At 38.1% G+C, this 17,899-nt stretch overlaps 1 protein-coding gene across 1 annotated transcript in view; it reads left to right on the top strand.

The window, feature by feature from the left end:
* The first annotated feature begins 601 nt into the window (after window positions 1-601).
* Window positions 602-17,899, top strand: part of ctnnbl1 (catenin, beta like 1) — a 137,999-nt gene continuing 120,701 nt past the window's right edge. Inside the window, exons 1-5 of the mRNA XM_069884633.1 lie at window positions 602-625; window positions 5,676-5,852; window positions 13,323-13,429; window positions 13,838-13,977; window positions 16,154-16,251. Of these exons, the coding sequence (XP_069740734.1) occupies window positions 617-625; window positions 5,676-5,852; window positions 13,323-13,429; window positions 13,838-13,977; window positions 16,154-16,251 (531 nt within the window). The 5' untranslated portion in view covers window positions 602-616. The remainder of the gene's footprint in view (window positions 626-5,675; window positions 5,853-13,322; window positions 13,430-13,837; window positions 13,978-16,153; window positions 16,252-17,899) is intronic.

Genomic DNA, 17,899 nt, shown 5'->3' with positions numbered 1-17,899 from the left:
ATTGGGACTCTCATAAGTCTCTCCCCTCTCATCTTAAACCTATTCACCTAAATCTATATAATAGAATTAAGCAGCGCGGATGTAGACTCTCCTGCTGATGAAGTGGGTGTTGACCATCAAGCCTCTATTTACTCTAATCTGATGCAAATCCCATTACTTTTCTCAAATTACTTAAGTTTTTGAATTCTTAGCCACAAAATGTTTAAATTTTAGACATACAGCACAGTAACAAGTCCACAAGTCGGTGCCACCCAATTTACACCCCATTAAACTACACCCCGGTACATTTTGAATGGTGGATGGAAACCAGAGCTCCTGGAGAAAGCCCACGCAGACACAGGGAGAATGTACAAATTCCTTTCAGACAGCATGGGATTCAAATCCCTGTCCAGCCCCAATCGTGTCAGCGTAAAGCCATTGCGCTAATTGCTACACCAACCATGGAATGAAATAAAAACTAAGAATCTAAATGTAACATCTTATTTGGTTTACTATTTTATGCTGTTCATTGCATAATATTTATTTAAAATTGTGGCATGTCTTTGTTTTTAGTCATTGGATGATGTTCATTGAGTAAAGGGCTATTTCTTTGGCTTGGCTTCGCGGACGAAGATTTATGGAGGGGGTAAAAAGTCCACGTCACTATTTACCTGTTATTGAAATACACAATGAATATTGTTTTTGATCATATTCAATAAAGCTAAGATTCATTTGATTTTAGAAATAAAGTAATTATGATTGGTTAAGGATGAGTTGAATAAAATAAATCAATCTTACTTTTGTTCAGATAATTGGATTTGAACTCATTATTTTAAATTCTTCATGATTACCTGCTGTATTGTGGAACACTTAGCTCTGTTAATATTACTGTGAAACACCTTTTTTGAAACTGTAATTATAGAGACTGGAATGATATTATTTTTCTTATTTTCCTCTATTGGTCATGATTGACCATGAATATTGTGCCTCTGGTAGTCACTGGTTTGTTTAGCAGTGTTGACTGTGGCTATGGAGGTTGATCCTGGAACGGCAGGCTCTGCCACAGTTGCTGCAAATATTGGGCATCATTGAATTGTTATCCTTGGAGCTTTACTTTCTGTTGATTTTTCTATTTCTGCTCAGTATAATGTGGCAAGCTAATGAAGGGTGTGATCCAAATTAATTTCATATAAAATGAAAATGCAATTCTTCTTGCATTACACATTCTACATTGGTTAAGTTTACAATTGTACTGTCGCTAAATGTTTGATATGTGGTGAATATTTTTTAAATCTAATCTCTCAAGTCTCCTTGATTATATTTATTTAAACCTTTAGTTATATTTCAGAGTACAATAATTTGAGCTTCAATTTGCTTGTATTGCTAAACTAGTAATCCAGAGAACTAAGTTTATAATTCAAAGAACATCAGTTTAAATCACACCATAAACCTCTGAATTCAGTTCAGAGATTGGGTTTAAGATTGCATTACTGTAAAATCCACCTTGTAGAGTCCTAGAGATAAACACAGCTTTGGAACAGTGTGGAAGTAAGAGTCTGTCTAGTGTACACTAATGTAGATTGATTAATTTTAATTAATGTCCACATATGCCTTACTGGTTTATGAAAGAATGCTAAAAATATTGCAAATACTTTAGAAGTGAGGACCCCTATGACATGTGTTACCTGGCTATGGAAAAAGTATAAAACTATGTGTGAATAATGTCCCAAATGTTGGTGCCTTATCTTAGGTCAGTAAGAACAGGAACTGTGATATCCTTTAGCTCCGACTGAAAGAGCTGTAAAAATATATGATCAAATACATTTTTTACACAGCCGCAGCATTCCAGGAAAATATTGCCATTTTCCTGAAATGCTTGCTGTGTAAAAAGGTTGGAACGGGAATGAGGGTACCTTTCCCATTCTGATATTTTACCTCTTGGATCCTAGTAAATTTCCCAGAATACCTGCAGTATAGTTAACTGCAGGCATTCTATGAACAATAGGCTAATGAATAGCATGTATTGATGACATGAATTGTAATCCTGCCTCTTTAATTACCACACTTTCTGGTATGTGTAAGGCAAAAGGAGATTTCATTATTTGGTTGTTCATGTGTGAGCAACCAATGCTAAAACTTTGGACATTCTTCAGACCGGTAAAATCATACAAATTCTATCTTTTAAAAAAAACATGAAAGCTAATGCTGGTAGAAGGAGATAACAACAGGATCCAGCTCGACTACAGGCTGAGATCAAGGTAATAAAAAAGAACAGAGAAGTCATAAAGAATTGTTTGAGAAGAAGAGTCTGATTGGGTTGGCAACTCACTCATTGCAGGTCCAACTGGTTGATGGCTATGTTCCCTGTGTTAACTGAGTTCTCAAGTTGTGCATAACTAATAAAATGGTACTCTTTCTAATGATGTAGTCCTGAAATTTGTTCGAAGATTGAAAGGCACAACATTTCAACAGCTTAAGCCCTTTCAGGAATGAAACCAGTCATTCCTAATTCAATTGCATCTATCTCTTAAATGTCCTCTAATTTGGCCAAGATGCCACTTATTTGGATTAAACTGCTGCACAAAAAATGATAATGAAATGAGTGCCTTTTACAAACTCTGGGGGTAAAAAAAGTGTTGGTTTTGTCAGTAATGCCTGTATCCTGAGAGAATTAATTGTAAAGACCTTTATCATGGAGAAAAAGGATATAGAGACTTAGAAATAGTGGAATGTGCCGAATGAATCCAAACACTTGATATTTGACAATAAAAGTACAACATTAGCTGGAAACTCAATAAATTGTAACTTTAATTTATAATACTCCTCAATTGTTCATCACAATACAATGATTTTCAAATTTATCAGCATTGTTTGAGAAGAAGAGTCTGATTGGGTTGGCAAGTCACTCACTGCAGGTCCAACTGGTTGATGGCTATGTTCCCTGTGTTAACTGAGTTCTCAAGTTGAGCATAACTAATAAATTAGTACTTAAGATCGTCAATGCATGATGCCCATGAGTTAATGTGAGTGATTATATGAGGAGATCTATGCATCAAGATAACTTCAGTTAAAAGTGTACAGACATGAAATCCCAAAGTCATACTATTATTTGCAGTTTGAACTTCTTGTGCAATTGAGCAATAGAATGGTAAGTTCCAGTGTTTGCTTTTTGTGGCAGCATTTGGACTAGAGATATGCATTTAACCCAATTTTACTTATAAATAAGTAATTTACATCCCAAAATCAACATGTTTCTTAATCTCTCAAAATAGATTTACTTTTTGTTTAAAACACACAGTAATAAAACCTAATCTATAATTGCACAAAATATGGTGCTGCATTCATAACTCAAAATAATTACATTCCCTGGGCTTGAGCTGTTAAACACTGGTTTTGCTCCAAGTGCTTGGGTTTTCCAAGGTGACGGCACACAAGGTGCAGCAGCCACTTAGGCTCCTCCTAACTCTTCCGTTTTTGCACGGAGGACTGGAGAACATTATTTTGTCGGGTTATACTTGTACAGTCAGATGACAAACTTGACATAACTTTCTCCCATATCTCAAGGATGTGCAAATTCATGAGTTAATTGGGGACTGTAAATTGTTCTGTGCTGGAGATGCTATGCACTGAATTGTTCTAGTTCTATACATTTTTAAGGGCAATGTCCTCAATTTTCATGGTAAAATTAATATAGTTTCCTATTTCCAAATTCCAATTTCCAATTTCACGAGATATTACTGAGAAGATAAATATTTGCTGCTTCAATGTATTAGCTTTACAAATGAATATTAGCATCAAACACGGTAGCAAGGTTTCTGTAGTGGTTAGTGCAATTACAGCACCAGTGACCTGGGTTCAAATCCAGCGGTGTCTGTAAGGAATTTGTGCGTTTTCCCCACGTCTGTATGGGATTTCTCCAGGTGCTCTGGTTTTCTCCCACCCTTCAAAATGTACTGGGATTGTAGGTTAATTGGGGTATTTGACCAGCATAGGCTTGTAGAAGAAATGTTATGAAGATTGACACTGTGAAAGAAAGTTCATGGTGCAGTTTTGACATTGACACTAACATGGTTGGCGAACAACCCGTTTTAATACAGCATCTCTTCAATGAACTATTATTTAGAAGTTAAGGCTTAACTTTGTAATCAGGGGCATGACCAATAATAATTGACACTAACAGTGATTATTGACACTTTATCCTTTATATTAGAGAAAGATTTTAATACAAAACTTGTAAAGGTCTAGATTGTAGTTTTTACGGGTTTATTCCATGATATAATCTTTTTTTACTGTGACTTCTTGTTTGTCTTGCTACAAATATACATGCATGTAGAAGTACATTTCGGGGATCGGTAATCAGTGGAAACTGCTGCCTACTCTCAATGATATATCATGTAAAATAAAATCTGTGAAATGATACTCGAGATCTCCGAATCAGTTAATTCATTGACAATTGTTGGCCAGAAGGGCCTGTAACTGTGTTGTATGTCTACATTTAAATTCAAACAAGAACAAAATGATACTTTATCATTGACCGTCCTGAGACATAATTCAAAACATTCACAATTATTTTATGCAGTTATTTTCAGTGATTCAAGCTGGGATATTTGAGCCCTTTCTTAAGTAAGGGAAATTCAATTTTCAGTCATCTTTTCTCTTCCAAAAGCATTGCGAGTTTCCCAGGCACACAGTTAAGTAACTAGTTTCTCTGATACCTTGCTCAAATGACTACACGAGTTATTGACTATCTTGTACTTTGACATCAGATTACTTTCTTCCCCTTTAACTCCACTTGCAGAAATTACCAGTCTGCCTTGGATCTATTAACCTCTTCATGGATCATGTATAGAACTGTGGACCTTACTAATTTAGAGCGACACTATTACAGCGGCAGTGACCTGGGTTCAAATCCAGCACTGCGTGTCAGGAGTTTGTTCCTTTTCCCCGAGACCTGCTTTGGATTTTCCCATGTGCTCAGGTTTCCTCCCACCTTCGAAAACATACAAGGTTGTAGGTTGATTGGGTGCCATTGGGCGGCACGGGTTTCAATGGCCAGCTTCAACCGTGTTGCAAATAAAATTTTAATTTTTTTTGGGTTGGTTTCACAAGTAGTTTTGGTAGCCTGTAAATTGAACATTTGTAAGTGGCACAAAAAGCATCTGACAGTTTCTTATCTAGTGCATTCATAACTTGATGGTGGTGGTCAAGAAAAATTGGATCGCAATATGCATTCTGCCAAATATTTAGAAATGTTGCATCCTATCTATAACCTACTTGGTATTCATCTTTAACCATGTTATTTTGAAATTACAAGATATCCCAATTTTAAGCTTACTAAACTCTTTCTAGAGCAAATTTGAGTCTCTTAAAATTGTATGAGCATTTTCCAAGCTTAATAATTTGATGTTCATTTGTCTTTACTTTGTTCAACAGTTATAAAGCTTCTTACTCTGTATGGATTGGGCGCTTGTAAGCTCATGTTTAATTGAATGGGCTGGAATTTTATACATGTTTATTTTTTCCATGCAATTGCAGGATGTTTTTGTCAGCCAATCATTCTTTAGCAGACTAAATCTGTCCCATCTGACATTTTATAAGGTGATGTCCTCAAAATTATTAATAATAGCAAAAAGTACAAGCTATCTAGGGCATGGATTAAAAAGGTCTCTTGATAATTGTTTACTTTTCTTGAAAAGCCTGACAGGAGTGCAAAACGTCCCCGTGGTATTGATGAAGACGATGAAGATTTAAAGACATTGCACAAGTATGGCTCAGCTAAAAGAAGTTACCACGAAGAGACTGGAGTGATGGTGAATGACGAGGAAGATGACACAGGCAAGAAGAAAATCCTCGATTTAATGGAAAATGATGAGGTAATACTTCTGACAAGCCTTTTCCCTTTATTTGTCCCCATCGAAATACGATCTTAGGATAGTGAACATTTGACAATTTCCCTTTGTTAGTGTTGTGCAAAGGATGGTTTATTTGGCTCATTTGTCGTTTTTGTAAAGTGGCTTGAAACTATGGGAATACACTTGCATTTTGGTCTTTTGCATCTGGAATAATACTTTCTTCACAATAATTTGCTCAGTTTGGATGTTGCTGGGCAAATGTGCTTTTAACACAGACATTTTTTATTGAAACCATTAATCCTGAAGGATACATTTGATTCAGTGTGTCGGGCGCTGTTTCAAAGAAACTGCTATTTGAATAAATGTTTTCATCATGGAATGTGAAATACTTGGATGCCAGGAACACACAATCCCAACAGAGCATGTTTCCTATTCAGTATTGATTGGTGTTGTAGCTTTTGAAACGTGGGAGCAATTAAAAGAAAATTATTACAAAACTCAATGAAAACTAAGTTTTATTGAAGAAGCTTGTAGGAACAAAGCATTAAAAATGTAATCTGCAACCTAACTACTTACTGTTGATGAAATAGTTTTTGGCACACAAAATCTATTATTTACAGTGCACAAAAAGAATCATATAATAGCAGTTGTACTTTGAGGCAAAAGGCAGAGCTTTCAGTACTTGTGTATCTTGTTAGACTGTTTTAAAGTTAAGGGAAACTAAAGTTCCAGTTGGACAGTAGTAGCAGTAGCTTTAGAAAGCTAACAAAGTAGTGGATTAAGGGCTTGTCTGAAATAATTTTAATATCCAGCTTTGAAATGTCTTTCATTTGCAATGTACAACCTTCCTCTGGTAAGTTTTCAGTAGGTGTCAAACTGAAAGTATTGTGTTGCTTTACATGAGATTTGCGTGGTCTATCTTATTGAAAGTAAAGGACCCAACTTGGCATTAGTCAAAATTATTTTCACTCTTGAAGACATTTCTTGAGATGTTCACTTGTATCTCAGATTTGTTAGTGATAATCTAGCATCCTAAGGACTTTGGTTTTTCAGGGCTATTTGATATTATCCAATTAATATCCCTTTAGTTCACTTTTACATGTAACACAGTATTATCCTTTGCTGGGAAACTGAGCCACACTAAGTTTAAAAGAGAGCAGGAAGGGGAACGCAAGTTTCAACCCGGTGCATTTTTCAAACTTCTAGCTCTGGCTGCACATGCAGCCCACTCTCTCTATTTCCCAACTGACACTTTTGACAGATGAGTGAGCCAGATGTTGAACCATCAGAATTTCAGAATAATTGGACTCCAGATTATCAAAATTATACTGTACCTTGTATTGTTATTAATCTTGATCTCAAAATATTAAGGGGTTAAGTATTTCAACAACGTGTCTCTTCACTGATCTGTAATCCAGAATGTTCACATTGACATTAAAAGTGTCTGTTAGGAAGGCTGGAGATGACTCAAGACTTAACCTCCTGGATTTCTACCCTGGGAATGTAAAACAATCCTGGCTCCTGGATTTGCAAGACATACAAAAACTATTTTAATCAGATTTCTAGAGTTTTTCATTGATGATGTGTTACTTAACATGCTTGCACATATGCAAAATTTAAAGATGTCATAACTGAAACCAGAGCTTCATTTCAATGGATACAAGCACAAGAAAGTAGGAGGAGGGGGGCCTTTGGATCTCATATTAATGATTTATGATCATATACATTGGACAATGTACATAATTCTATGTACAAAATTCTGATCTGCCGTTCACTGAACAGGTACTTTATTAAAGAAACATATATAATAGTTTGCATTAAATTAGAGATAATAAATGTGAAAGATAAATAATAAATATTCATAGTTACCATAGTGCAAGAAAAAAGTGGTGCAAACAGGCTTTTTTGTGGTGTTGGAGTAATTTATTAGTTTAGTAAGAGTTCTTCAGATTAGAAGTTTTCTTCCTGTCGGGTTGTGAGAAGGGGTTGTGACAGGATAATTGGGGGGGGGGGGGGGGGGGGGGCAAATGGCGTCCTTTATGATGTTGTTGCTTCTTGAGACAGCACCTTGAGAGATGTTTTCAGTGGATGAGAGGTCAGAGCTTGTGATGGACTTGGTTCTGTTTACTACCTTCCATGGCCTTCTTTATACCTGGGGACTTGCATACCAAATCAGTTCTGATGCAACCAGTCAGTTTAATTTCTGTAGTGCCCCTGTAGAAGTTTGATGGTGTTTGACAACATTCTAAAACTCCTCCAACTAGGAAAGTAAAGGCATTGGTGTGTTGTCTTCACAGTTGCTTTGATTTGCTGGCTTTGGTAGAGGTCCCTGATCTATTGGCTGCACAAACCTGAAGGTACTCATTCTCTCCACCTCAGTCACGTGACTGCAAACAGTTTTGTGGTCCTTTAACCTCTCCTTCCTAAAATCAACAGTAAATTGATCTTGCTGATGTTGAGAGCAATGTACAACATCTGACACCACTCAATCTTCATCCTGTATTCTGGGTCATCATTTTCTGTTATTCAGTCAACAAATGTGGTGGCATTCACAGATTTTTAGGTTGCATTGGAGCCAATCTTGGCTATACAGTTATGAATGTACAGGAAATGGGGCAGGGAACTAAACCTTGGGTGCCCATATATTGCTGGTCAATGAGGATGTGATAATGTTGCAATCCCTTCTGATTGGGGTCTGCCAGAGAGAAAATTACTAAGGCACAGAGTCCTCCACTCCTTGTGTCTGGTCTTAGGTTTTTCTGGTATGATGGTGTTGAACACGAAGTTGCAGTCAATGAACAATAGTCTGACATAGATGTTCTTGTGGTTCATGTGATCCAACGTAAAGTGGAGGGCCAGTGATTTGGTATCTGCTGTTGACCTGTTGTGATGGTCGGCGAATAGGTGCTGGTTATTTCTGAGATAGTGGATCTGCTCCATAACCAATCTTTCAAAGCACTTCATCGTGCTAGACCCAAGTGCCACCATGTGTTAATTGCTGAAGCAGGTAACCTTGCTGTTCTTGGGCACTGATATAATGGATGTCCTTTTGAAGCAGGTGGGGACCTCTGAACATTGTAACAAGAGGTTGAAAAAGTCTGTAAAATCATGACTGAATTATTTTCCAATCCCAGTAATCTTAGCTGTCATTCACAGATTGCAAGACATTTCTATATATTGGATAAATATTAGGACAATGGTTTCTCCATTATTACCTTCTGATCCCGTACTGACTTCATTCATGCTTGCACTGTACACCCTTTTGACAAGCTGACTTTTGTAATGCTTACTGAACGGAATGTGACTGTTTTTAGAGTCAAGTATCCAAGTGACTTTCCTCCTCTATGATTTGTCACCATATCCAAATCTGACTTCAGTTCATCCATTTGAAAGCAATGGTCCTTGATCAACAGATGTGGTCACCATGATCTGAGTTATTTCTGTCATCTCTCACATGCTACATCTGTAAACATCTTGACTCCTGCCGAGCCTATTTTAATGCTTACCTAACTGGTTAATGTTGTTAATTACAAATTATTTACAATTTGATTATTACTTTGCCTAGTCATCAATATAGTTTCAAGTTGCCAGTTTTGGTTGAGGTGAATAATAAAGAGAGCAAGCTCTTAAAATGGGGAAAAGAACATTCCTGTCGCAGAACATATTTCAGGCTGTTAATCACTGACAATAAAAGGACATCCTTTATGGAAAACTAGCAGGAGGAACATTGACAGACCCCAGCTTCACTTCAAGGACTTCTGCAAGTGTGACATGAAAGCCTTAAAAATCAACGTAGACTGCTGGGATTATAGAGTAGATGACCGCAATGAATGGCGAGGTACTCTTCGTCACTGGCTGATCTTGAGTCAGATTGAGGAGCAGAAGCAAAGCGAAGAGCACAGCGGACAATTCAATGATGCCATGTATTTGCATAATTGTGGCATTGCCTGCCATTGCAGGATCGGCCTCCATAGCCATTGATGACACTGCTAAACAAACCAGTGACTACCAGAGGCGCAATACCCATGGTCAGTCACAACCGATGGATGCCAAGAAGTTAATCACTGAACTAAATATATATCCTGTAGTTCTTTCTTTAAATTTATAGCTGCACTTTTTCCTTGCTTCACCAAAGTTCACACTCTCTGTATACATACTGTAAGCACAGCACACAGATTTTTATTCCCTGGTTTCACAAATTGTAAATTAGCAGTGTAATTACTGTTCATGACTTCTAGATGGTCTTGTAATTAATCAGGAGATTGGTAGACAACTTGTTTACCATTCTTTCCAGGGATTGCATTCATTGGGCACTGCATGCTCCACTGTTTAGCCTTCTGTCACAATTGCAGTTATGATAGAGGATGGATGTGAAGAGCAGGAAGGTTGCAAAAGAAGATGAAAATGAAGAAGAGAACAATGCTTCATTGGATCCAATGCCAGATAATGATGTTGTGAGATGGTAATAAAATAGGAAAGAGAATTTACAGAGGGATGGTCCAGGAAGATGCATCTCTTGTAAGTTGACTGCAGTTAACCAGGAGGCATCAATAATCTCATGTGAGAGCTCACAGGAGGACATTTGTGCATGCATGTATTATTGTGGAGGAGTAATTGGGAGGCTTTCTTCAAAGCTATTTTGTGTGTGCTCAGGCCTGCTGGAAATGACATGGAGAATGAAGGGGTCCATCAGCATGGTCTTATGAAGAGCCAAGTTTAGATGACATGCTATTAGTTACTGAATGCAGTTTAAAGCTAATCAAAGAAGAATTGACCAACTTAGTCACCTGAGACAAAGGAATTGGTTTTGAAGGATGGTTAGTAACTTGCTCTCCTCACTGAGGAAGAATACAAATTGTAAGCAAATTTTCTTGTTGAATTGAGAGATTTTGATTATGAATAACTAACTTCATGGCAGTGACATGTAGAGCACTCTTGTCCTAACCTTCCAGGAACAGAAAGATCTCCATGCTCAGACACTTTGGCCTCAGGCACTGAGACTTGCCCAGAATAATATGAGTGTTAATTACCATACTGGGTTAAAAAAAAAGAAACCATGTTGACAGCAGTGAATCACAATGTTAATGGAGAATGAATCTCTGGTGTTGCCTGGCATGCAGCAACTCAGTGAAATTTTGTTTACCCAGTTTTTAATTTTTTAAAAAAATTTATACATATAGGATGGTAACAGGCCATTTCAGCCCATGAACCTGTGCTGCTCAACTTACAGCCCATTAACCTTCACCCCAATACATTTTGAATGGTGGGAGTAAACCGGAGCCCTCAGAGAAAATGCATGCAGACATGGGTAGAATGTACAAACTCCTTACAGAGCACAGGATTCGAACCTCAGTCCAGTCCTGATCACTGGCACTGTAAACTGCTATGCCAACCGTGCCGTGCGTAGAGGTTAACCAGAACAAGATTTTGACATGCACCCCACCTCTCGGGTCTTGTTCAACCTGGTGACCTTCGCTCTAGAGCTAACCTATATATCACATGCCATATTCTTGCCTATGATCAACTAACCAGTCCAAAATAATATCCACAGCAGGTTTTGTATGATTAGTGCTGAACCTTTCAAAGTTTAATTGTCATTTGCTCAGCAGGGAATATTAGAGAGTAAAAGCTGAGGTGGGTGGATTCTCAATAAGTGATGGAAAGTTTAAGTAGGAATATGAATTTTTGGTTTTAATCAAATCATCCATGATCTCATTGAATTGTGGAACAAGCTCAAGGGGTTGAGTGGGATGAGAGCAAATCCTAAACATGAGCAAGTGGGACAATATCAATAGACAATTTGATAGCATGGATGAGTTTAGCTTAAGGGCCTCTTTCAATGCTGTCTAATTCTGCCTCTATCTCCTAATTGATTGTCTAAACTGTGAATACCTTCCCTGATGTTAGAAATCGTTCTCAGTAAATATAGGTGATGACATTTACTGTTGACTTTGGAGGCGCCATTTGTTTCATGTTACTGATTTTTCATTTTCCTCTTTGTCCTGTCCTCTTGTTGGTCTTTTATGGTTTTTGTTCAAACTCCTTTGCTTCGGGCAAGAGCTGAGCATTGTACAGAAATGGACTCTCGATCAATTGTCGGAAGAGTTTGGAAAAGTAAACTGTTTGTCTGGTGGCAGGTTAAGACCTCACAATAGAAATATGTAAAATGCTAGCAGGTATAGATAAGAAGAAATTATTCTCTATTGCAGTTGGATCAAAGTTTGCAAGGTATTGTATTCCTCAAGCTGAAACTCCCTGTTCTCCAGCATATCTACTGGAAATTTAAACACTTGTGTTATATTGCCATGATGTTTAGTACATGATGATTGGTTGCCCTGTCTCTTTCTCCCTTCTGGATTTTTATTCTCACTTATTTTATTTGGCATTTCTAATTAAGTTGTTGTCACATTCTGAGTACCGTTGCTATATTATAATTGTTGGTTCATTTAATTTGCTAGGTTTTTGTAACTTCCAGTGAAACTTAAAATGTAAAACTTGGAAGCTAGTTTATAGCTAAAATTAAATTTTTATAGGAATGGAAGGTTGTTCAGACTCTAAGACACATTAGATCAGGTTCTAATTCTTATTGATCATTGTACTTGGTGCCATTATGTAACAAAAACATATCAATTTCTGTCTTAAAACTTTCAGTTGATTTCCCTGAAAGTTCCACATGTTGGGAGATTCATTTTGTTATTGTCTTCTGCATCCCAATAAAAGCTTTTCTTTCACTTAAAATTGTTCTAACGTGTGTTTTTGCTGAAAGACTGTTATGTTGCTTCTTTAATCACTGTTGCAGAGGTGGATTGGAGTTGCTTTTGGTTTTGAACCTCTGCAATTTATTGCTCCTAGATAGAAAGCTTTAGAATTAGACCAACTTTGAAGGAATAGGGATTGTGTTTCCGAATTGGTTTGCATGGAAGAGTGGTATGTATCACCAATGTATTAACCAGTGCTTGTCTCCAAAACTCCTTATCCTTAGCATTCAATGGGTATCACCAGAATGTACTCCACTAATCATCATTCTGGTGATCACCATTGACCAGAAGTTCAACTGCAACAGCCATGCAAATACTGTGGCTACAATTGCAGGTAAAATACTGAGTGTCCTGTGGCAAGTGAGTCACACCTCAAAGCCTTTGTACTTCTTCAAGACTCAAGTTCAAAATGCAATTAAATACTGTTGGCTTGATGAGTGTTGTTCCAATGATGCTTGCAATTTGATACCATCGAGGATAAAATGCAACACCTAGTAGCTGCAAAGTTTGTCATCTACACAATGCTTTGCATTTACTCACCTACTGGGTAGCTTACCGGTCGGTCGGTACTCGTTAGGAATATGTGGATTTGTATTCATGAATGGTCAGGTGCAAGAGGGCACCGTAACTTAAAGCCCTTGACTGGGATGAGCTTGACTTGGTTTGTATGGTTATCTTTAAATGCAAAAAGCAAATGTTGCTTTAGTGACTGAGGTTGCTTCTTTTGCTTTAGGCTGAACCTTTGGATGAAAGCTCAGTGAAAAAGATGATCCTGACATTTGAAAAAAGGGCTTATAAAAATCAAGAACTACGGATCAAGTTTCCGGAGAACCCAGAGAAGCAAGTCTTTAATTATGTTTATCAAACCTCAATAAATTTCCAAAAAAAGAAATAAAGTAGGATTTGAACATACTTTTTCCATTGTATGCAAAATATATTTTTACAGAAACCAAGTTCAGAGTTACAAAACAGTGCAGTATTTGAGATATTTCTTGAGTCTTGTTTTTCAAATATATATCAACATCTTATTTAATTTTAATATTATTTGTGCTGCTGTAATATACATATCAAAATGTGATCAGTGAAATAACAGTAATCAGTTCTCATCTGGCCAATGGCTTTTACCTTTCTTGATCCTCGAGCTTTAGGGTTGAACTTGCGGCTCATGAAATTAGTTGTTAAACCTGGTTAAAGTTCAACTGAATGGCACCAAGATATTTTAACTCTCATTTTCTGTTTGCCTCGTAGGTTCATGGAGTCAGAGTTGGATTTAAATGATATTATACAGGAGATGCATGTGATTGCCACCATGCCAGATCTCTACCACTTGCTTGTGGAGCTCAATGCTGTTCAGTCCCTGATTGGACTGCTTGGTCATGAAAATACTGATATCCTTCAAATGTTGGTTTAAAATATATTTACAGCTTGATGATGTTTATCTATCTTCCATGGTTTTTTTTTGTAATTTGCTGAATTGAATTTATCCATGATGTAACTTTATAATATTTAGGTCATAAGATGCAGTCATCCAAGCTAAGCAACAATTTGTATTCTGTATCTAATTTATTTTCAATAATCCAGACCATTTTTATGCCCTGTTTACATATCGAACATCCATGACCTTCTCTTTGATGGGTGAAATGATTGTGACCTGCCTTCATGTTTTACCTATGAAATCTTCTTTCACATCTTTGTTTGATGAGATCAATAGGGACAGTAGATCAAAAATGTCTTGTGTATGTTGACAATTTATTGTTCGGGAATTCATTTTTTGGCAAATGCTGTCTAAGAATTTCATAAGGCATTAAATGTGGAATCAGTGATAAAACTCTAGCCCTTGTATTCTGATTGCATATTAAGTGTGGACCAGTGAATTTCAGCTTTTAGTATGGTGGAAGTTTTATGACACCAAAACACCACATCTTTGTATGTTATAACCTGTGCAGCACAGTAGCGCAGCTGGTAGAGCTGTTGCCTCACCACAGATCTGGGTTCAATCCAGACTTCTGCCCCTCCAGTTTTCTACCAAAGACCAATGGACTGGGAGATAATTGGCTGCTGTGAATTGCTGCTAATGTGCAGGTGACTGGTAGAATTTGTGCAACTTTATATTTACATAATCTTACATTTATTTTCTCAATATTATCTTCCTCCAACAAAAAACTTACTGGAAACACTAAAGCAGATCAGTTAGCAGTTGTTGAAAGGAAAACAGTGTTAATGATTTAGTTTGATGAAGGATCTTTGACCTGGAATATTAATTCTGTTTCTCTTTACACAAATAGCATCTAATATGCTTTGTGTTCCCATCATTTTCCAGCTTTATTTCATTTTACCATCAAAAGATTTTTTTTTAATTTGCTGTTGTCTGCTTAGTCAATCGAAAATTATTAATAAAGTGAATGTTATTCAATATTATGCAACACATACCTCAGACTACACTTCATCAACAATAGCTCAGCTGTCAACAGCATCATACCCTCAGTGCTGGTCAACGAGCTCCAAATCCTGTGCCTATGCACTCCACTCATTGACTTCCTGACTTCCTCATCGGAAGACCACAATCAGTACGGATCAGAAACATTGCCTTCTCACTGACAATCAACACAGGTGCAACTCAAGGATGCATGCTTAACCCACTTTTCTACTCGCTCTGCAGTGAAGACTCTAGGCCATGATTGTGTGGCTCGGCTCAATTTGCCAACGACACCACAGACATTAGCAGACTCACACACAGCAATGAGCAAGTGTGTAGGAGGGAGAGATCAGCTTGTTGAGTGGTGTCACAACAACAACCTTGAACTCAATGCCAGCAAAACCAAGGAGATGATTTTGAGCTTCGGGAGGGTCAAATTAGGAGAACACGAACCAGACCTCATCGAGGATTCAGCAGTGGAAAGGGTTAAGAACCTCAAGTTCTGGATGTCAACATCTCTGAAGGTTTGTCCTGGGGCCTCTACGTTGATGCAATCACAAAGAAGGCTCATCAGTGGCTATACTTCGTAAGGAGTTTAAAGGGATTTGATATGTCACCAAATTCTCTTGCAAATATCTATAGGTGTACCGTGGAGAGCATTCTGACTAGTGCATCTTTGTCTGCTACGGAGGTGCCAATATACAGAACAGGAAAAAACTACAGAAAGTTATGAACTCAGCTAGCAACATCGAGTCTTTACTCCATTGAGAACATCTACAAGAGGCTGTGTCTTAAAGAAAGTGGACTCTATCTTCAAGGACCTTCACCACCCAGGCCAGGCCACTGCTGCCATCAGGAATGAGGTACAGGAGCTTGAAGGTGAACACCCAGTGCCACAAGGACAGCTTCTTCCCCTCCGCCATCATATTTCAAAAAAGATACCACCTCACTTTTTCTTAGTTTTGCACTAGTTTCTTTATTTTTAAAATGTAATCTATTGTAATTATGTGCACTATATAATGCCTCTTCAAAACAAGGAATTCTGTGACGTGTTCATGATGATAAAATCTGATTCTGACTGTTATTGCCATTTATTAACGTGTGCTGATTTTTAAATGTGCATAGATTGATCTTTAACAAATTGCTACATGTTTCCATTGCAGTAGTAGACCTACTGCAGGAGCTTACAGATATAGACACCTTACATGAGAGTGAAGAAGGAGCAGAAGTGCTCATAGATGCTTTGGTGAGTTTTCTTTTCTTTTATGGAGGTTTTGACCGTAGACCAAGTGAATATTCAAAAAAAAACTGTTCCGTGCTAAGTAGTTTAATTTGTATTTTTCTTTTTGCACTGCATGTTTGAGATTATTTCTAAGTTTTCTGGTATTCTGATCTTCACTGTAATTAAATGCCACCTGCTTCTTCAGAGTATGGACTGATTCACCATTATTCGCTTAGTGCTGGTGAACAAGCTCCAGACCCTAGGTCTTTTCACCCTCCTCGGCAACTTGATCCTTGACTTTCTCATCAGAAAACCGCAGTCAGTACATATTAGAAACAACAACTCCTCTTCACTGACAATCAACACAGATGCTTGCTTAGCCCTCTGCTGTCTACAAATTTGCCGATGACACCACAGTTGCCGGCAGAATCCAAGGTGGCAATAAGGAAGCGTACCAGAGGGAGGTAGATCAGCTGCTTTGAGTGAACCAGAATCTTGGTCAAGATCATCGATTTTTAAATTTAAATTTTAAAATTAAGACACACAGCATGATGACATGCCACTTTGGTCCGTGCTGTCCAATTTATACCCCCCAGTACGTTTCGAATAGTGGGAGGAAACCAGAGCCGCCAGAAAAAACCCACGAATGCATGGGAAGAAGTTACCAATAAATTACAGTGTGGGATTTGAACCCCAGGTCCAATGTCTGGCACTGTAAAGGCATCCTGCTAACTGCTACACCAACTGTGCTGCCCCTGGAGGAGCAATTCAGTATCCGTAGGAAGTAAAAGCCAGTCAATGGTTTGGCCCTGAGTCTTTCGAGAAATTTGACAACAGGTAGACACTGGAATAAAAAGGTTGGGGGGGAGGGTGTTTAGCACTTTTTAGCTTCTTTCTTTCTCTTCTGCCCACTTGTCTGTGTTCACCTCTTCCTCTGCACTTCTCTCCCCCAACTTCTTCTTGTACTGGGAAGTGCAGAAAGGTTCCTCAGTATTTGGAGATGTCCTGAGGTCAACAAAGAAATGGTATAACTTCATATTTTCCTGGGAAATCAACTGTAAATGCAGTTCCACATTCAAAATTCCTGGGCATAGAGACAGCCCTCAACTTGTCCATGGGGACCAAGCCTTGTGGTTGACCCATCTCCTTCGGAACCTTTCCCATCAGCAAATTTCATCTTTAGGCTTAAAACCCAAAATGTTTAAACTTTACTCAGAGATCAAAGGGCAGTACCCAAATTTAGTCCACTGTTATAATGGATTACTGTCCACAAGGTATTTGTTAAAATGGGTATTGTTGTCCATAATCGAATCACTAATGGCACCAGATTGCGCAGAGCTTTCATTGTGGGATTTAACCCTGAGAATAGCACACCCACTTTATTAGGAAGCAGAGGATTTGCTGTGAGCCGCACTCAGTTCCCCAGTCTATCTGCCCCAACAGTCAAATTCACTCGTCCTCATCTCACACAGATTCATTGCTCTGCCTCTGTCTCTCTCTCCCCATCTTCCCACTCACTCCCCTCCACCATACTCACTCACCTGTTCCCTCCCTCCCACCCCTACCCCCTCAGTCAGCTTAGACCTCTTTGGTGCCTCAACCTGATATTCCCACAGCCCGATTGCTGCTCTCCAACCCCACCCACCTCCCTGAATCCCTGTATTGATTCATG

Source organism: Narcine bancroftii, chromosome 6 (assembly GCF_036971445.1).
Source record: "Narcine bancroftii isolate sNarBan1 chromosome 6, sNarBan1.hap1, whole genome shotgun sequence".
In the NCBI taxonomy this organism is placed as follows: Eukaryota; Metazoa; Chordata; class Chondrichthyes; order Torpediniformes; family Narcinidae; genus Narcine; species Narcine bancroftii.
The sequence above is the reverse complement of the archived record's forward strand: the minus strand, read 5'-3'. Positions and strand labels throughout refer to the sequence as shown.